At 43.2% G+C, this 21,469-nt stretch overlaps 1 protein-coding gene across 3 annotated transcripts in view; it reads right to left on the bottom strand.

Annotated features, from left to right (window-relative positions):
• Nucleotides 1-21,469, bottom strand: part of dimt1l (DIM1 dimethyladenosine transferase 1-like (S. cerevisiae)) — a 72,509-nt gene that overhangs the window by 32,477 nt on the left and 18,563 nt on the right. For all 3 annotated transcript variants that reach the window (XM_041186644.1, XM_041186559.1, XM_041186476.1), the window contains exons 8-11: nt 11,050-11,142; nt 9,027-9,091; nt 3,451-3,514; nt 2,903-3,009 (exon numbers count right to left, since the gene is read on the bottom strand). In XM_041186644.1, the coding sequence (XP_041042578.1) occupies nt 2,903-3,009; nt 3,451-3,514; nt 9,027-9,091; nt 11,050-11,142 (329 nt within the window). The remainder of the gene's footprint in view (nt 1-2,902; nt 3,010-3,450; nt 3,515-9,026; nt 9,092-11,049; nt 11,143-21,469) is intronic.

Genomic DNA, 21,469 nt, shown 5'->3' with positions numbered 1-21,469 from the left:
GGATAATATGGCGAGAAGGCTAAAAATTGTTTTCATGACATCGTGAAATCAGTTTGCAATTGTCTGCTCTGCCCATCGATGGCGGGCTGTGTTTTCTACCATTGGACATCGGAATTCTCATTGTAATACATCAGCATACCATTATAAAGCCAGCCCACTGGACTCATTCCCTCCGCACTGGATCATCCGCTCATGTCAGCGGAAAACATGTTTCAAAACAGCACGAGCAACATGCACCTGGCAGGCTGCCCTTCACTTGGGACTTAAAGGTTTGTTTGCCTACCTTGCTTCAGTCAACACTCACAGTCATCATCGCCAGGCTTCATAGACAGCACCACATCACTTTTAGGGGGTTCACAGATAGGTCTCTACCAGATCAGCCATATGTGGGTGACTTTTCAACAGCTGCAGGACAAGGTCTTGCTTGGGGAAGGGGGAGAAGTGGCCTCAGGCAAGGGAAGAGGCTGCAGGAGAGGAGCTGTGCTGGGGTGTGTGTGATTTGTTGATACAAGTTGATCTGTGTAAGTGGCCTCAAGATGGTGAGGGCGGAAGAGGCAGTCTCCAGAGGAGATGAAACCAGGTGGACATGTGTGTGAGAATGGGTGGTGATGACTCTTGAGCTGGCAGTGAGTGAGATGCCAGTGAATGTGTGATTTGCATGAGTGTGAGAGTTTAGAGTGATGAGACGGTTGCCATACCTTGGCTGCACAGATGAGGTCATTCACCCTCTATTTGCATTGGATGACCAACCCCTTCTATGCAGCATTGGCACTGACCACCACTGCCACCACCTGCCATGCTGGATTAGCAGGGGTAGAGGACAGCACAATGGGCCTCCAAGATGCCCAAATGGCATTCCAGTGACGCGTCATTAAACCTGAGGCTGCAGTATTCTTAAAGGCAAAATACTGCGGATACTGGAAATCTGAAACAAAAACAAAAAATGCCGGAAAACTCAGCATGTCTGACAGCGTCTGTGGAAAGAAAGAGTTAACGTTTCAAGTCTGTATGACTCTTCTTCAGAGCTAAAGGGAAGTAGAAATATAGTGAAATATATACTACTTAAGGGGGGTGGAACAGGTGAAGCTGGGTAGAAAGCTATTGATAGGTGGAGGCAAAGGAGATATTGCAAAAGATGTCATAAACAAAAAGTCAAAGGGGTGTTAATGGTGGTGGCACTGGCACTGGAGGTGCTAACGGTGACATTAAGAGTAGAAAGCAGAATGTGATAATGGCCGGAACAGGGCATCTCCAAACGCAGACTGGGAGTCACTTTGCAGAACACCTTCGGTCTGTCCGCAAGCATGGCCCAGACCTTCCTGTCGCTTCCCATTTCAACACACCACCCTGCTCTCATGCCCACATGTCCGTTCTTTGCCTGCTGCAATGTTCCAGTGAAGCTCAAAGCAAACTGAAGGAACAGCATCTCATCTTCCAATTAGAAACTTTACGGCCTCCCGGACTCAACAATGAGTTCAACAACTTCAGATCATGAACTCTCTCCTCCATCCTCACCCCTTTGTGATCCCCTTTTCTCAATCATTTTTATTTTTTAATTTTTATCCATTTATTTTTATTATTACTTTTTAAAATTTATTTCCATTTTTATTCATTGTTTTATCCGCAGTTTTTAGCCTATTTTCAACTTTTTTTCCCACCACCATCCCCTCCCCCTATCCCACTCCCACTAGGGCTATCTGTCACTTGCTCATGTTGTTCTTTCCAGAGTGCTTACCCTGGTCCGGCCATTATCATATTCTGCTTTCTACTCTTAATATCACCATTAGCACCTCCTTTAACCAGTACCACCACCATTAACATCCATTTGACCTTTTGTTTATGACATATTTTGCAATCTCTCCTTTGTCTCCACCTATTGCTGGCCTTCTATCCAGCTTCACCTGTTCCACTCCCCACCCACCACACCCCCAAACAGTATATATTTCGCCACATTTCTACATCCTTTTAGATCTGAGGAAGAGTCATACAGACTCAAAACATTAACTATGTCTTTCTCTCCACAAATGCTGTCAGACCTGCTGAGTTTTTTCAGCATTTTTTGTTTATGCTGCAGTCTTTTTGCCTTCTGTGGACATCTTCTCTGCAGTAGTCGTGGGCTGGAAGCACTGAGATGTGTGTGCCCAGTGTGATGAAGCGATCAGGCGATGGGAAAGCAGGCAAATGAGAGCCTACCCACCATGGAAACTGAGAACACATAAGTAATGCAGCGGATTTGGGACGTGAAAACCCACCCCTCGCAGCCGGCAGGTAGAACGCTGTTTTACCCACCCACTACCGCACTTAATGCAAATCTGGGACGAGTCCACCCTTGGTTTCAAAGTATGGAGTGTCTGACCACAGGTCGCCTATTGGTTTACACGGATTGTGTGCTTATTGGGAACATTATAAGATAGCTTTTGTACCTTTTTATCCTTACAAATCTGTAAATATGTGTAAAGGTATAGGTATGGGTGAAGGAGTATTGTCATATAGTTAATCTTTTCTTGTTTAATAAGTGTTTTATACTTTTGTTAAAAGTTCATCAGGTGACTCCTGTGACTCTGTTCAGTAGCCACCCTCCATGTATCTAAACAAAAATAAAAGAATCCATGGAGCTGGGTTCCACCCTGGGATCTGACTTGTCCAGTAATAATAGCAGCTGGGTTCATAACAGTTCCCAATGTCAAATTCTGTATCATGTACATAGAAAGATGTTCTGACAGTTCTAATCTTAATGAATTATTTTTTGAAATCTTACTATTCTCATTACTAGTAGAAGTGACTCATGCACTTCATAGTTGAGTATTTACAATGTGAGTTAAGGGATGGGCGAGGAAGAAAATAACAAACCATGTGCGTGTTCTTAAGCAAGCTGAAATTTTACAGAGCTACGTTCCTTTACCTCATGAAATCATCTATGTCCATTGTGCGGGCTCGTTTTTCATTGAAACTAGTTTCTTCCAGGATTTTCTGGATCTTTTCAGTAATGCTGAAGTTCTCTGGAATTTGCTATTAACAAACAAAGATTGTCAGCTGAATAATAAGTGGTACTTCAATTTTTAAAGCATGTTCTTCAAATGTAAGCATGACATGTTGGTGTTACTTTGCATGTAAATACCTTGAAATAAGGTAGTTTATGCCCAAGACACATTACTTTATTCTAGAAATCAATTACTTTTTGTTTTAAATAAATGGTGTTTTTTTTCCTTGGCACCATGGTTCACTGGGAATTGGGTTCTCCTTTTCCAGATTAGTTTCAAATATGACCTTTGCCTTTATCAATGTCAACCGGATTGAACACCAGGTCACGGATATGGTAAGATAACTTATTAACTCACTATATCATCTGACTAAAGGGGTAAATGAGCATAGAAAATGTGTTATAGTAAATAAAAGTCATAAGGTTGTGGCAATAGTGTACTAAGTCAAAAATACAACTTTTATACTTACAATATTATGCAAAGAACAATGTATCCTGTAATTTTTTTCCAGCAACCGTTCAACTGCAATGGATCTACGGAAAAAACATACGTGACCTTTTTTAAGGTGACAGGCACTGTTTTACTAAATACCCGAATTATTTTGAAGCATAATATTACATACATATAATCATACACCAATTGAATGAGAAATCTCGGTGCATTAGTACATTGTGGGGCAGACAGAACAAAAGAAATTTGAAACAGGAAACATTAGCCAGATGAAAAATGAAACTAAAATAGTTTTATGCAACATGTGAAATGTGTTTGTATAGCACTTATGCAAAAAAAAGTCCAACAAAAAGTTCATTTTTCAAATTCAGAAACAGATTTTAAAATATCTATAATGATAATACACAGTTTTTGTCTGCCCGCACTTAGCTGATTGGTGGATGGGTTGATTTGTTCTTCACCTGTGCAATGACACCACTTCGCTAATTAAATACTTTAAAACTTTATTGTAACATTCGGTACTGACTGTACCAAGTATAACAATTTTTTGACCCATCTGATATAAGGCACTTGGAGTATGTTTACAAGTAGATGTGGTTCTTCTAATCTCTGCCAGACTGTAATATAAAGGGTTAACAAATGGGATATTCTCTGTATGACAGAGATGATGATGTACCACTGACAGTCATGTGTTAAATTTAGACTCGAGAGGTTGGAATCATGCCTAAGAGCAACGTGCCTACTCTGTAATCTGTTTAGAAATAGTAGCAATAAACAAGAGTTAAGTCTACAGTCTGTTTAAGAACTGAGTTCCATGCCTAGAGTCCAAGACAGAAGGACCCAATCTTAGAACATGCAACAGTTGCTTCAGGGAAGTGGTTGTTATCTGCAATTTTTAAAACTCTTCATTGTAGATGTGGAATCTTGCCATGCACAAAACATTTGTGGTCAGAGTAATACCTTTATTGCATAAGCACTTCTTTAAATACAGGATTTAATTATTGCCACTGTCGCACAGAATTGCTCTCAATAATTAATTCTCTGCAAAGCGCTTTGGGACATTCAAAAGACACAAGGGAGTCCCAAAGGCTGTGTTGCCTGCCCGGGGCCAAGGTTAAGGACATTCCTCAGGGCTAGAGAGGAATTTGGATTGGGAGGGGAGGGATCCAGTTGTTGTCGTCCACGTTGGTACCAATGACATTGATAGGACTAGAAAGGAGGTTCTGCTGAAAGAATTTGAACAATTAGGAGCCAAATTAAAAAGCAGAACCTCCAAGGTATTAATCTCGGGATTGCTACCTGAGCCACAGGCAAACTGGCACAGGGTAAATGAAGTCAAGGACTTAAATACATGGCTCGCAGATGGGTGTGGGAGGAATGAGTTTCAGTTCATGGGGCACTGGCACCAGTTCTGGGGTAGAAAGGAGCTGTTCCGGTGGGACGGACTTCACTTGAACCGTGCTGGGACCTGTGTCCTGGCGAACCAAATAACTAGGGCTGTATAGAGGGCTTTAAACTAAATAATGGTGGGGAGGATCCTGGAAAGGGGATACAGAGGCTTACAAAGCAAAAGGACACGGCAGCTTTGCAGGGTTACCTATTACCTATTTAGGTAATGATACCCAGAATGTGACAGGAAGGGACGGAGTGTAAAAACATTAAAAAAAGCAGCAAATAGGGTCAAAAGGGGAAAAAAATGGTAAAAAGGCGAAATTAATGGCTCTTTACTTAAATGCATGCAGTATTCAAAGCAAAATAAATGAATTAACGGAACAAATAGAGGTTAATGGGTATAATCTTATAGCTATTACAGAGATGTGGTTACAAGGAGATCAAAGCTGGGAATGAAATATTCAGGGGTATGTGACTTTTCAAAAGGACAGGCAGGAAAGAAAGGGTGGTGGGGTAGCTTTGTTAATATGAGATGGAATAAGTACGATAGCAAGAAAGAATTTTGGATCTGAAGGTGTAGAATCCATATGGGTGGAGGTAAGAAGTAACAAGGATAACAAAGGGAAGAAGACATTGGTGGGAGTAGTCTATAGGCCCCATGACAGTAGCTATACTGTGGGACAGAGAATAAACCAGGAGATAATGAGAGCATGTAAAAAAGGCAGTATATTAATCATTGGTGACTTTAATCTTCATGTAGATTGGGAAAATCAAATTGGCAGAGGCAGACAAGAGCAAGAATTCATAGAGTGTATTCGGCATAGCTTCTTAGAACAATATGGTGTGAATCCAACCAGGGATCAGGCTATTTTGGATTCGGTAATGTGTAATGAAGCGGCTTTAATAAATGATCTCAGAGTAAAGGATCTCCTAGGAAACTGATTTTAGCATTCAATTTGAGAGTGAGAAACTTGGGTCGGAAACAATTGTGCTTAACTTAAATAAGGGTAATCACAATGGAATAAGGGCAGAGTTGGCTGGAATGGACTGGAGATACAGGTTAGCAGAAAAGCCGGTTGATGAACAATGGCAGACATTTAAGAATATGGTTCATGACTCTCAACAAAGATATATCCCAGTGAGGAAGGAGGATTCAAGGAAGGGGATAAAGCCACCATGGTTAACCAAGAAAGTTAAGGATCGTATCAAATTGAAAGAAAAAACATACAATGTGGCAAAGATTAGTGGCAAGCCAGAGGATTTGGAAAGTTTTAAAAACCAACAAAAGATGACCAACAAAATAATAAAGAGGGAGAAAATAAACTTTGAGTGTAAACTAACAAGTAATATAAAAACGCACAGTAAGAGCTTCTTTAAATGTATAAGAGGGAAGAGAGAGGCCAAAGTGAACATGGGCCCTTAGAGAATGAAGCTGGGGAAATAATAATGGGGAACCAGGAAATGGCAGAGGAGTTGAATAAGTACTTTGCTTCAGTCTTTACGGTAAAAGATACTAATAGCATTCCAAAAATACTAAATAATCAAGGGGCAAAAGCGGGAGAGGAAATAAATACAAAATGTACTAGGGAAACAAATGGGGTTAAAACCACTAAGTCCCCTGGACCTGATGGGTTGCATCCTAGGATATTAAAAGAAGTTGCTACAGAGATAGTGGATGCACTGGTAGTAATCTTTCAAGAATCCTTAGATTCTGGAAAAGTCCCAGAGGGTTGGAGAACTGCCAATATAACACCGTTATTCAAAAAGAGAGGGAGACAAAAAACAGGTAACTATAGGCCAGTTAGCTTAACATCTGTTACTGGGAAAACGTTGGAGTCTATTATAAAGGATGTAATAGCAGAGCATATAGAAATACATAATCTAATCAAGCAGAGTCAATATGGCTTCATGAAGGGGAAATCACACCTAACAAATTTAGAATTCTTTGAAGAGGTAACAAGCAGGATAGATAAAGGAGAACTAATAGACGTAATATATTTGGATTCCTAAAAGGCATTCCATGAGGTACCGCACATAAGGCTACTTAATAAAATAAGAACCCATGGTGTTGGGGGTAGTATATTAGCACGGATAGAGGATTGGCTAACTAATAGAAGATAGAGTTGGGATAAGGGGGGCATTTTCAGGATGGCAACCTGTAACTAGTGAAGTGCCACAGGGATCAATGCTGGGCCTGAATTATTTACAACATATATTAATGACATGGATGAGGCAAGTGAATGTACTATAGCCAAGTTTGTGGATGACACAAAAATAGGTGGGAAGGCAAGTGGTGAGGCTAACACAAGGAGTCTGCAGAGGGATATAGACAGGTTGAGTGAATGGGCGAAAACTTGGCAGCTGGAATATATTGTGGGAAAATATGAAGTTATGCACTTTGGCAGGAAGAATAGAGGAGCTGAATATTATTTAAATGGAGAAAGACTGCAGAAGGCTGCAGCACAGAGACATTTGGGAGTCCTTGTGCATGAATCCCAAAAAGCTAACATAACAAGTTCAACAGGTAATAGGGAAGGCAAATGGAATGTTGGCCTTTATTTCAAAGGGAATGGAGTATAAAAATAGGGAAGTCTTGCTAAAAGTATCCAAAGCACTAGTTACACCACACCTAGAATACTGTGAAGAGTTTTGGTCCCCTTATCTAAGGAAAGATATACTGGTATTGGAGGCAGTGCAGGGAAGGTTCACTTGGTTGGATCCTGGGTAAGGAGGGATTTTCTTATGGGAAGAGGTTGAGTAGGTTGGGCCTGTACTCACTGGAATTTAGAAGAATGAGAGGCAGACTTTTGAAACATATAAGATTCTTAGGGGGCTTGATAGGCAGATGCTGAGAGGTTGTTTCCCCTTGTGGGAGAGTCTAGGACTAGAGGGCATAATCTCAAGAGTAAAGGGGCGCCCATTTAAAACAGGGATGAGGAGGAATTTTTTCTCTCAGAGGATACTCAATTTGTGGAATTCTTTACCACAGAGGACTGCAGAGGCTGGGTGGTTAAGTATATTCAAGGTTGAGATAGGCAGATTTTTAATCAGTAAGGGAATCAAAGGTTATGGGGAAAAGGCAGGGAAGTGGAGTTGAGGATTAGCAGATCAGCCTTGATCTCATTGAATGGTGGAGCAGACTTGATGGGCTGAATGGCTTACTTCTGCTCCTATGTCTTATGGTCTTGTGGTCTAACAGTGCAAACTACAGAGGATTAAAGGACTTTTCTTATTATATCTTCTCTCACGCAGCTAACAATATTATAAGGAAGGCACTGACTGGCCAGTTGGGTGAAAAAGCTGTAGCAGTATTTCAGAGTAATGATAAACCCTTAGGGGTTCAAAGTGTTTCGGTGAATTGGATGCTAACTGCAATCTTAAAACATGCAATTTTTTTTCATTCAATTTCAATAATCGCATTCAATTAAACTTTGAGGTTTGTGAGCTTCATTCATGCATTTGATTTTTTGTGTCATTTTAAACCCAATGTTTTTACACATGCACAACTTTATATAGGTTCTGCCAGAGTCAGAAGTGTTAATTCTGTTAAAACGTTTGGTGAAAGAATAACTAAAAATCATGTATTTAAAGAAGCACTATTGCAACAAAGATACTACTCTGATGACAAATGTTTTGCCAGTCTCTGTTATGGCACACACACAGGCATTTGCAGTGTGTGGAGAGCAGGAGCATGTGGTGTATCTGTGGCTGCCAATGGCTGGTGGTGGTGGTGGCAGTGACAAAACAGTGAAGGATAAGGGTGTGGCATGAAATACTTAATCAATAATAATATGCAGTTTTTGAATGCCTGTACTGTTCTGATTGGTAGTTGGGTGGATTTGGTGCACAAAGAGACAGATGGAGCATGCAAAGGACTGCAACATGTGATGCATGCGAGGCTGCCAACAGTCATTGGTGACGGGGTTGGGGGGGGGGGGGGTGGAGGAGTTAGTGGAGAAAAGAACAGAGAAAGGTAAGGGGAATCCAACAACAAAGCTAACCTGGGGGGTGAGGGGTTGCTGGTGGGAGGAATGGGGGTACCATGGGAAGAAGCGGTGGGATGAAAGGAATGGGATGAGGATGGCATGAAAGGGATGGCATGGGTAAAATAAAATGGCATGGGATTGGGATTTAAAGAGGTACCATTGCAATAAAGATGTGAATTTCACTGCAAGTGTTTTGCAGGTCTCTATGAGTACTTACTTAAAAGCTGCAGCTAGAGTCTTGTTTTTTCTCACAAATGCTATCCGGACCAGACCATCCCATTCCTAATATTGAAAAGACAAACAAGATTTACAAATAGTTTAATGTGGATGCTGGAAATCTAAAACTAAGACATAAAGTACTTGAAATTTTCAGCAGGTCCGACAGCATCTGTGGCGAGAGAAGCAGAGTTAATGTTTTGAGTTGAATATTCTTCAGAACTGTTTTGAATATTTGACTCAATACGTTAACTCTGTTTCTCTCTCCACAGATGCTGACAGACCTGTTGATTTACGAATGGGGTGTGTCAATATAATCAAAACTGTTCCACATTGAGCATGTACTTTTGAAACCAACATTCAATGTATTCTTCAGCTGTCACAAAAATCAGACATTTTACAGAACAAAGAAGTTATCATAATTGCATTTATGTGAATTATAATAACTTTCTAGCTATGGAACTGAATGCCAAATATTGGGGTAGGAATGGCAGTTCAGAAAATTCCATTTATTTTTAATAATCAAATTCAGGTTCAAATAAAAATTTACATCTAAAAACATCAGCAAGTTAACGTGTTCCAATGAAGAGTGCCGCAGCTTATGCCAGTATTCAACGTGGTGTAAAATATAGATTCAGGCCAAATTCTCCACACAATGAGTTCCTGATTACAACTATACGACTATTGGAAGGTGTCAAGCATGAATAAGGAAAAAAACTTTAACTATAAATCCAACGACTAATCTATCTATCTATTAAATGTTGTGTACAGAATGTATTTCTTCCAAGTGTAACACCACTGTCATACTGGCTCAAGGCAATACAATAGGAAATCAGAACTGAACAGGCAGATAACAAATGAACCAAAAGCAAAGAAAGCTGCTAGAAAACTAGCCATGAGGAAATCTTAAGGACTTACAAGAACAATCAATCCTGAATAATGAAGTACAAGGTAAATCATTCACACATTGATTCAAAAATCTAAGTTCAATTTCAACTTTTGATAGTGTTAACATGCTATTTGATAGTGGGAAGGATCATAACTGTCACCAGATGCACAGTTCCAGCATCAGGGAGTGTTTAGGAATGGGAATCCTTTTTTTTTTAAACTTTCATGGATGTGGGTGTCGCTGGTAAGGTCAGCATTCATTGCTGTTAGGGGAAAATTAAAAATGCTAAATGGGAACACTAAGAATTTACTGAAGAACACTTAAAAATCCAGGAAGACATGGTTGCTAATCATATTAAGAGTTGACAATTACCAGATGAACATTGCACAGCCTTGAGAGTCAGGCTGAAGACACAAGGAGGACATAGGGAAGGGGCAGATAGTTTTAGCTTAGATACGAGAAGACATACAATGGACAAAGAGGGCTTTGATGAAACAAAGGCAGTCTTAAGTTATGAGAACAAAGGTCTTTGCGTACGTGTTTTAATTTTGATTGGAAAATATAATTATGTATACACCCTTTGGAATAATTGGTCAGCAAAATCACGTTTATGTATTAATAGGATAGTTTTAACATGGTTCCGGTGTGTCGGTTAACGATTGGATGTATTCAAATGTATTATGATAAGAAAAAGTACAAAAGTAATGAAATGTAATCAATCTGAGAGCTGGGTCATTTTCAGGAATGATTGCGGCTCCCTTGCATATGTTTGAAAGGAAGCCTGAGTCTCTGTGGTCGCTGTGTGATCGGAGATTGTAGTTTCTCCTCTTCAACTGGCCTATGTGGTAGTTGCAGGATTGGAGGGAATATCCTCTTCATTTGCCCATCCCTATTTACCCTTGAACTGAGAGGCCAGTTAAGAGTCAACCACATTGCTGAGAGTCTGGAGTTACATGTAGGCCAGGCCAGGTAACGACGGACAACTTCCTTCGCCAAAGGACATTAGTGAACCAGATGAGTTTTTATGACAATTGATGTTAATTTCATGAGGACCTTCCTGATCGGTATTGTTCTTCTACTCATCATTTTATCTAGCTCAGCAACCCAGATTAAATATAAATAAATTGATTTTTACCTGGAAGTTCACTGGCGGAGGTGGATTCTTTGGTTCTATCCTAACCACACTCGACTCAACTTTTGGAGGTGGCCTGAAGTTGTTTTTTCCAACCTAGGCAAGGATGAAGGCATATTCAGATAATAAACAGCACTTTTGAAGCTTTCTAAGCCTTTATCTTTTTATACTTAGAACAGTGATTTGTTGGCAATGCTAATACACACTTTACCTATGCCAGAGAAGACACCCAATCAGGTGTCTTATAAAAAGCTTGAAAAAAAATTAGATGTATGGTCCAAGAGGAAATGTAGTGGCTGTTTCTGGATGGGTGGGCCAATAGGCTCGCCTCACTGATAATCCTGGGAACTCTTGCACTGTTCCCGTTTCCTTGCCTTCTGTTGTAACCCTGCACATACAAACATACAAATTAAGAGCGGGAGTAGGTCATTCGGCCTCTCGAGCCTGCTCTGCCATTCAATAAGATCATGGCTGATCTGACTGTGGCCTTAACTCCAATTTCTGCCTACTCCTGATAACCTTTGGCTCCCTTGTTAGCCAAGAATCTATCTATCTATCCCTGCCTTAAAATTATTCAATGATCCTTCCTCCACTGGTCTCTGGAGAAGAGAGTACGCAAGATTCATGACACTCAGAAAATATTTCTCCTCATCTCTGTCTTAAATGGGAGACCTGTTATTTTTAAACTGGGTCCCCTAGTTCTAGTCTTTCCCACAGGGGAAACATCCTTTCAGCATCCACTCTGTCAAGTCCCCTCATGATCTTACGTTTCAATAAGATCACCTATCATTCTTGTAAACTCCAATGAATACAGGCTTAACCTCATCCCAGGTACCAGTCGAGTGAACCATCTCTGAACTGCTTCTAACACACTTATATCCTTTCTTAAATGTGTGATCTCACCAAAATGCTGTACAACTGTATCAAAACATCCTTGCTTTAATATTCCATTCCCCTTGCAATAAACGATAACATTCTATTTGCCTTCCTAATCTCTTGTTATACCTGCACACTAACTTTTTCTGAATAACATACCAGGACACCCAGATCCTGCTGTACCATAGAGTTCTGCAATCTCTCTCCATTTAAACAATATGCTCCTTTTCTATTCTTCCTGCTAAAGTGGACAAGTTCACATTTTCCCACATTAAACTCCATCTGCCAATTTTTTGCCTACTCACTTAAACTATGTCGCTTTGCACACTCCTTAAGTTCTCTTCACAACTTACTTTCCACCTATCTTTATGTCACCAGCAAATTTAGCAACCATACATTCGGTCCCTTCATCTAAGTCATTGATATAAATTGTAAACAGTTGAGACCGCAGCACTGATCCCTGTGGCACTCCAATTGCCAACCCAAAAATGACCCATTTATGCCAACTCTGTTTCCGGTTAGCTAATCAATCCTCTATCCATGCTAATATGTTACCCCCTACACCATGAGCTCTTATTTTGCTAGTAATCTTTGATGTGGCACCTTTTCAAACTTTTGTCTCTGCAGGATATTTCTTTATTGGGTTGGCAAGAGGGGCATACCAGCATTGGTGTGTTTTCCCCCCATCTCTTTACCTACCCTTTATCCCCAAAGTGGGGTGACCTTATTTTTTTAAACACCTGCACTGCCTGCCTCCTTTAAGTGCTTCCAGTCAAAAGTTTTCGTATAAAGACAAAAGGGCCAATTAGTCTGGTTGCAGTTGGTCAGAAAATCAAGACCGTTGAAATAATCTCTGATGAATTTCACTTTCATCTGCAGGTAAATGTTTGATTTGAACCAACTGTCAAGAGTGTTCGGAGGTAAAGAGAGGTTATTTTTGGGAATTAGTTTAATAATACTGGCATTTATTTCTTGGTTAAATATAGTAATTTGGAATTGTCCCCAGATGATATAACCTTTCCGAACTTAATGCCTTTGTATCAAATTTATTGATTTGCTGTTTTAATGGAGGTGTTTAAAATAAACAGATTAATACCCAAGTTAAAACAGTAAGCATGCAAAATTATTGAATATTTATGACAGCATTATTCAGCACCATAATGCAATAAGTGCTGAGACACTGCCAGCACAAGAATGGGTGAGATATAGGATTCTGACCACTTTTTTCTTCTTCTCCCTTACCCCCTCCTAATGAAAAAGAGACACATCACAAACCTTAATAATACATAAACTTTAAAGTGTAACGTAATACATGAAAATAATAAGGAAAACAAAGAGAGAAGTGAAGCTATTTCAAGTCCATTGTTTAATTTCAGAATTCAGTTGTCTTTGCATATCAGTAGTGGCTCAGTTGGTAGCACTCTCGTCTGGGTGTTGTGGATTGTTGTGAGTTCAAGTTCCACCAAGGACATGAGCACAAAAATCAAGGTTGACATTCCCAGTGCAGTACTAGGGGAGCAATGTGTTGGAGATGTGGCCTTTCTGATTTATCATTAAATCGTGGCCTCATCTGATGTCTTAGGTGGCAATATTTTGAAGAAGAGCAGGGGAGTTTTCACAGAGATAAGTATTGGTTAGGACACCAATCAACACCTCAAAAAGACACATTATCTGGGTATTTCACATTGCTGTCTGTGGGAATTTGCTGTGTGTAAATTGGTTGCTGCATTTCTTGCATTACAACAGTAAGTTAATTGGCTGTAAAGCACTTTAGAATGTCGGTGGTCATGAAAGGTGCTACATGAATGCAAATCTTTTTTGTTGCTGCATGGGATGCTTTATCAAAAGGAGTGTTTGAGACATAGACCACATTTCATTTAAGAGCAAAAAGATAAAAGCAAAAAATTGTGGATGCTGGAAATCCAAAACAAAAATAAAAATACCTGGAAAAACTCAGCAGGTCTGACAGCACTGCGGAGAGGAACACAGTTAACGTTTTGAGTCTGTATGACTCTTCAACAGAACTACGGAAAAATAGAAAAGAGGTGAAATATAAGCTGGTTTAAGGTGGGGTGGGACAGGGAGAGCTGGATAGAGGGCCAGTGATAGGTGGAGATAGCCAAAAGACGTCATAGACAAAAGGACAAAGAGGTGTTGAAGGTGGTGATATTATCTCAGGAATGTGCTAATAGGCGACATTAAGGATAGAAAGTAGAGTGAGCAAGGTACAGATAGCCCTAGTGGGGGTGGGGTGGGGGAAGGGATCGAAATAGGCTAAAAGGCAAAAATAAAACAATGGATGGAAATACAGTTAAAAATAATGGAAATAGATGGGAAAATAAAAACATATATAAATTATTGGAAAAAAGGGGGATCGGAAAGGGGTTGGGGATGGAGGAGAGAGTTCATGATCTAAAACTGTTGAATTCAATATTCAGTCCGGAAGGCTGTAAAGTGCCTAGTCGGAAGATGAGGTGCTGTTCCTCCAGTTTGCGTTGAGCTTCACTGGAACAATGCTGCAGGCCAAGGACAGACATGTGGGCATGAGAGCAGGGTGGAGTGTTGAAATGGCAAGCGACAGGGAGGTCTGGATTATGCTTGCTGACAGACCGAAGGTGTTCTGCAAAGCGATCACCCAGTCTGTGTTTGGTCTCTCCAACGTAGAGGAAACCGTATTGGGAGCAGCGAATGCAGTAGACTAAATTGAGGGAACTGCAAGTGAAATGCTGCTTCACTTGAAAGGAGTGTTTGGGTCCTTGGGCGATGAGGAGAGGGGAAATAAAGGGGCAGGTGTTGCACCCTCTGTGGTTGCATAGGAAGGTGCCGTGGGAGGGGGTTGAGGTGTAGGGGGTGATGGAGGAGTGGACCAGGGTGTCCCGGAGGGAACGATCCCTGCGGAATGCTGCCGGGGGGGTGGTGAAGGGAAGATGTGTTTGGTGTGGCATCATGCTGGAGTTGGTGGAAATGACGGAGGATGATCCTTTGAATGCGGAGGCTGGTGGGGTGATAAGTGAGGACAAGGGGGACCCTATCATGGTTCTGGGAGGGATGCATCCGCCCTGACACCATCCTCTCCCTCCCAGAACCATGCTGACCAAATGACCAAATTCTGATTCAAAAGCTACGAGCCACCAGAATATTCTAAGTTTTACATCACCTGAGCAGTGACTTTAAACTTCAGCAGTGCTAAGAGACAGAGTAAATAGCCCAATACTCTGCAACATGCGGTTTGGGGCATTTTTCACTCCCAGGCCATATCTGTGTGTAGCCCATCAATATTTGATCTCATGTGTTAAGTGGCAGATGGGCAGGAGCAGGAATTTAAAGACAAGGTCCCAAGCATGCAAGTAAGTGATCTGGAGAGAGATTGGGAGGTCATTGTGGTCAGTACAGCGAAGAGTGGAGAAAGGTCAGAATAGAGGTGGCCCAAGGTTTTTTTGTCCTGGAAGATCAAGTCAGTGGCGTATTGGATGGGAGGTTGCGGGAGGAGACAGAGGGGCGGTGAGGGCTTGGGAAAGATGCAGCAAGGGTTCAGGCCAGCGGTGCACTGGACAGTGTAGGTGCAAATCAGCACAGGCATTAGCTGCCATGCGCATGCCAATGACATCAGCGGTGGCAGTAACCGCACATGTGTCAGTGAATGCAGCACAGACGGACTGTGCATGCATAACTGTTCCTGTGCATGCATAACTGTTCCTGTGCCTGGCTGGTCTGTGTCAGGAGTTACAGGCCTGGATTTTCCACTCCCAATTGCGGAGGGACAAGAGCTAAAATTCGCAAGAAGGCCCAAAACCAGTTTTACAAGAATGTAAAATGAGGGAGCGATTGTGCGCTTCAGCCACTAATGGCGGACCACGTTTCCCATCGGTGAACGTTGCAAATGTCATTACCATAAATCAGCATCTCATTATGACACCTGCTTGCTGGGATCATCTCATTATGACACCTGCTTGCTGGGATCATCCCCCCACACTTAATTAAGAGCCCACGTCGGTGTGCAATCAGAACATGTTTCCCAACAGGCGACCTGCACCTCACGAGACTCCGAAGTTAGCTTGTATACCTTGCATCACGCAATACTCATGGGGGCCAGCGCAAGGTTTCGCAGACAGCATCACATCGGTTACGGGGGTCTCACAGGGGCCAAGCAGGATTGAGAGAAGGAAAGTGGCTGCAGGGCAATGGCTTCACTGGGGAAGGGGCCAGACAGGATTGAGGGAAAGGAAGGGACTGCAGGGCAAGGGCTCCACTGGGGGTAATGAGCAGGGATGGTTGCACTAAAGCACATGACTGGGGTAGGGTGGGCTAGGGTGGGCCACCCAACTGAAATGATAGTTCCAAAGTGAGGACAGAGGCACAGCTGAGACAGGTTAGCAGCCATTCAATTGACATGCAGGGAATCAGGCAAGTGAAGAAACACTCAAAGGTGACAATGATTGTTCCCCTAGTTTTAACCCATCGTTCACAGCCTTCAATTTCAGCACAGTATTATGGAACTGCAGAACTATTGGGCAATTGGACAAGCTTGAGAACCCCCTTGAAAATGTGGCCATTTACCACTCAGATGAGAAGCCCCCAGACCACCTAAATTAATCTCTTATAGTCACTGAACATGCATCTTCATGTTTAGCCCAGTGTAATCTTGGATTGCAGGTAATGATGATCCCAGTGCCTGGGCTAAAAACAAAACACCCACTTGCTTGTACTAAGCTGTGGCAGTCAGTCATGTGGACAGGTGGGTGGGAGAGTTTTGGGGGGGTGGGGTGGGGAGCGTTGTGGTAAACTTTCATGCGCAGCAGATCCTCCTGCAGACGCAGAGGATGATACTCAGAGAGCCGTCATTTGTAGGTGCCTCGCTAGACCCAGGGTGTATAGAAGTCACGTGTTATTTGCTGATGAGCGAGAACCAGTGTCACAGATGCCTCCGTATGTCAAGGGATCCAGTAACTCACATTTGCCACATTCTGCAGGATTTGGCACGATGTGCACTTGGAGGGCATCCATTGCCAGTGACTGTGAAAGTAACTGCCGCACTCAGCTTCTACACTAGTGGCTCCTTCCAGGGCTCCACTGGGGACCAAATGCATTCAGGGGGTCACAGACACCATTTTTGCAAAGGCCCACAATTTTGTCAATGCCAACAGAGATCAAGCAAGTCAGGACACAAGAGTGGTGGGCTTTGCTGAGATTTCTGGTCTCACACATGTGAAGGGTGCCATCGGCTACAAAAGCTTCCTCGAAAGAGGCAGTCCAGTATTTCAACTGGAAAGGCTGCCTTACACTCAATGTGCAGCTGGCGTGTGACCCTAACAAACTTATCATGACTGTTTGTGCCGATATCCAGGAGGTGTCCATGACTCCTACATCCTGAGTATGTCTCAGATCTCCAAAATCTTCGCGGGACCACACAAGATGCAGGGTTGGCTCCTAGGGGACAAAGGTTACCCATAAAAGACATGATTGATGACACTCATGCGGCAGCTTCAGACTTCTCCTGAGAAAATGTTTAACGAGGCTCATGCCACAACCTGGACATTGGTGGAACGCACCATAGGGATCCTGAAAATGCGATTCTGATGCCTGAATAAATCTGGCGGAGTGCTCCAGTACACTCCCCAGAGGGTCTCACGTATCATCATGGCTTGCTGCGCATTACACAACCTGGCACTGCAGAGGGGGAGGATTTGGCAGATGATGAGATAGAGGAGTTGCACATCTCTCCAATGAGGTGGACCTCGAAAGGAATGATGACTCCCCAAAATGACACAGGCATTTGGCAGTTTAAGTTAGGGATCCTGAGCTGCAGCTCTCCTAGCCCTGATATGGTGGTGGAGCACCTGAGCATGACTAGTCCTGGAAGTCAAGGATGCAGACAAAGAGGCCACTGCATGAGGCAGGTGCGCTCGTGAGGCCCTCATTGCCAGTAGATTCCAGGAGGAGGATGACGAGATGCACTGAGGATCCTCCAGGACAACTCTCCACTATCATGGCCCAGCACAACCACCAGCATAGCTTCTCCTCTAATTTCACCCTAGAACCTCCAGATGACAGTGCATCATTGCAAAGTGCACTCACATTGCCCTGATGTTTTGAAGGGTGAGCAAGCCTCGAGGGCATATGTCCATGCTGAGATGAGGTGCTACCTGGAGGAGGGCGTCCCAGCATCAGACATCAGAAGGTGCTACCTCTTCACACGTCCATCCAGCATTCCAATTGCAGCAGCACCCTACATGGTGTAGGGGCACTTGCATGATCCTCAATGGGCTAGTGGCTACATATCTTCAATCTGACAAGGCTCATAAAGGAGAATCCATTGGAACCAACACAATCATGCATGGTGTTACATTGATGGTGAAACAGAAACATGACACTTGGGACAAGGCAGCTGATGAAATACCACTGATGTGACTGCACTTAGACATGACTCAGTCAGTTGTGATACACTCCCCAAAATGACACAGGCATTTGGCACTTTTAAGTTAGGGATCCTGAGCTGCAGCTCTCCTAGCCCTGATATGGTGGCGGAGCACCTGAGCATGACCAGGTCAGACACTTGGCTGCCTGATCTTGAGATGACTCCTCTTACACACAACCAATATGCCCTCATGGCCAGCTTTGGCCCTTGCGAAATCCAAGATGATCAGACAACACGAACACCTCAAGGGCACACATCATTGCTAATGAGGAGCACTGTTCTGCTTCATCACATACGTGCTCCTATCCCATTGCTCCCTTCCACATTGTCTGAAGCAACGATGTGCGATTCCAGAGCATGCTTAAAAGCTGTTTTGGCCTCCAGAAATCATCATTTGGAAGTAGCATCACAAATCTCAGAGTGTCAAAGTGGTGAGATGCACAGCGTTGTTCACCAAATTTGTGACAAGACCCTTCTCCCCACAATAGTCACAACTACAGGGTGAGAGACACTTAAGGTTGGATGTCTCAGTGCCTGCACACAAATGTGCTATTGCTTCATCACCTTGAGGTGGCAAGGTGATCCCACATTTACTGAGCTCAGCAGATTGACACTGAGAACATCAGAAACTTGTTTGGCTGAGGACAGCGCTCATAAGTTCTGAATATAGGCTCATATCATCAAATCCCTGCCGAGACAGAGCAAGCAGATGGAGCTGGATGGTACTTGAGCCTTCTCCATGCGTGAGCACACCATTCCTTAAACACTACACCTTCAGTTTTCAAGGATGCAGGAGAGATACGGACACACCTCTGCCCCAATTGCACAGAACCAAGAACGGACGTGACGGGACCCTACGAGACATGGAATGAGGCTCATTCCACAAGCACACTTAACATGAAGGTTCAGGCATTACTGATGTGGAGAATCATGTTGAAATGGGACAGGCCCAGGATAGAGGCCCAGCTATGGACCAGATGGTGTGCTGTGCTCACCAGATTGTGACCCTGAGGTTAATCTAGAACTAGATGTCACTGAGGTGTGTGTCTCTGCACTGGTGGAGGGTGTGGATGAATGCTGTGATGGGTCCTGTCTGAGGTGTCATCAAGGCTGGAGTTGAAGGCTTGGCTCGTGGATATCCTTGGCAACTTCCCAGAGGTGCCTATGCAAGAAAGCAGAGACAATTAGTTCATGGCAGGTGAATGTGAAACAAGTAAAATCACTCACAGTATGGTTATCTAATGGATGTTGCAGTGCAGGATCCTCACTTGGGTTTGTGCCGTTGACCTCACCACCAGCATAGGCATGGTCTATGTCCTCGCCAGCCAGCTCTACGGCTCTGTTCCCGAAGTCCGTGAGAGCCTTGATCTCTGGGACCTCTCCTTATTGTGAGCCAGCTTCTCCCGCATGAAGACAAATGGAGAGAGTGTGAGCAAGACGCATGCGAGGGCAAATAATAAGGATGCCTGGCATGGGTGGGTGGCAAGTGGAGCCCTGGAGAGGATTAGTACGCAAACTCCAGAGGAGATGAGGCCAGGTGGAGATGTCAGGGTGTGTCAGATTGAGTGGTGATGTCCCTTGGGATGGCAGCGAGTGAGATTCTTGTGAATGTGTGATGGGTTTGTGAGTGTGAGAGTTGAGATTGCTGAGATGGTTGACTTACCCTGGAGGCATGGAGATCATTCATCCTCTTCCAGCATTGGGTGGTTGACCTCTTCTGCAGGATGTTTGCACTGACCACCGCTCTGGGAATTTCTAGCCAATCCAAATCCCCTCTTCCTGTGACCCCATCAGCTCCAGTTCCACAGGCTGAGGAGGGTGTACCTGCCCTGCTGCAGGACATCCAAAGCAGACTGGGGCCCTCCAGATCTCTGCCTTTCAGAGGCTTCCCACAAAAGTCATCACAGACGACATGGCACAGCAGTCAGCAGGCTACCTGCAAGTCCACTATGCATGTTGCGGGACCACAGTTGCACAATGTTGGTCCGGGTGTTGTCCACATGTATATAATGTTCACAAATGTAAATAGACTCGCAATCATTTCATATCTCCTCTTGTCTATGCACCCTTTTGATGAGCTCTGTTACTGTCAATCACATGTGATACCTTGGTTCTTGCACCCACTTATGGCAATAATCTCTATCCGCACCACCGCTGCGACCGCCTCCCAAGCCGGATTGGTCACCTTGGTGGAAGTCTTGTGGCCAGAGCGGAGGTAGAGAACATTACAGCGAGCCTCAACTGTGTCCAACAGGTACACCAATGAGGCATCATTGAATTTAGGCACAGCATACTTTCTGCCTTTGGAAGCCATGTCCTCACTGGAGGTGTCGTAGGTTGCAGGAAGCGAGAACGCTGAGCAAGGGCGCCGTTTAAAATGACACCCAGAATTAGGGAGCGCTGAGGTCACTGTGGGGCAGGTGAATCAGATGCTACCCACCAGTGAAACGGTCTGTTCCCTGTGGATGAATACTCAATGCAGTCTGAAGTGCCATTGCGACTGGTGGGTATAGCGCCATTTTTTACTCCCGCTACCGCACATAATGTGTTTAACGGAAAATCCCGGCCACAGTGTCTCTGGTCTAATTGTTATAAATCTTCTTTGCACCCTCTCCAGTGCCTCCACATCCTTTTTATAATATGGCGACGAGAATTGCACACAGTATTCTAAGTGTGGTCTAACTAAGGATTAATACAAGTTTAGCATAATTACTTTTCAATTTTATCCCTGTAGAAATAAAATCTGGTGTTTGTTTTTTTCTACTGGCCTTGCTAACCTGTAGCACAACTTTTAGTGATTAATGCATTTTTACTCAGAAATCCCTTTGTTCTTCTACCCCACCAAGACTTGCACCTTCCAAGTAATAAGTGACCTCCCTATTCTTCCTCCTAAAATGTAAACTGAACAGCAGTGGTCCCAGCACTGATCCTTGTGGAACACCATTTCCCTTCTTCTGCCTCTCTGAATAACTAACCTTTACTCCCACTCTCTGCTTTCTGTCTTGAAGCCAACTATCAATCGATGCTATCCACTGCATAATACCATTCTATTGGAATCGGAAATGAGAATCCTATCAGATTTTTTTCCCTTGCTAGTTCAGGGATTCAGAAATCAATTGCCACTTCACAATC

The sequence above is a fragment of the Carcharodon carcharias genome, chromosome 1 (assembly GCF_017639515.1).
Source record: "Carcharodon carcharias isolate sCarCar2 chromosome 1, sCarCar2.pri, whole genome shotgun sequence".
NCBI lineage: Eukaryota > Metazoa > Chordata > Chondrichthyes > Lamniformes > Lamnidae > Carcharodon > Carcharodon carcharias.
This window is presented reverse-complemented; position numbering and strand designations above follow the sequence as displayed.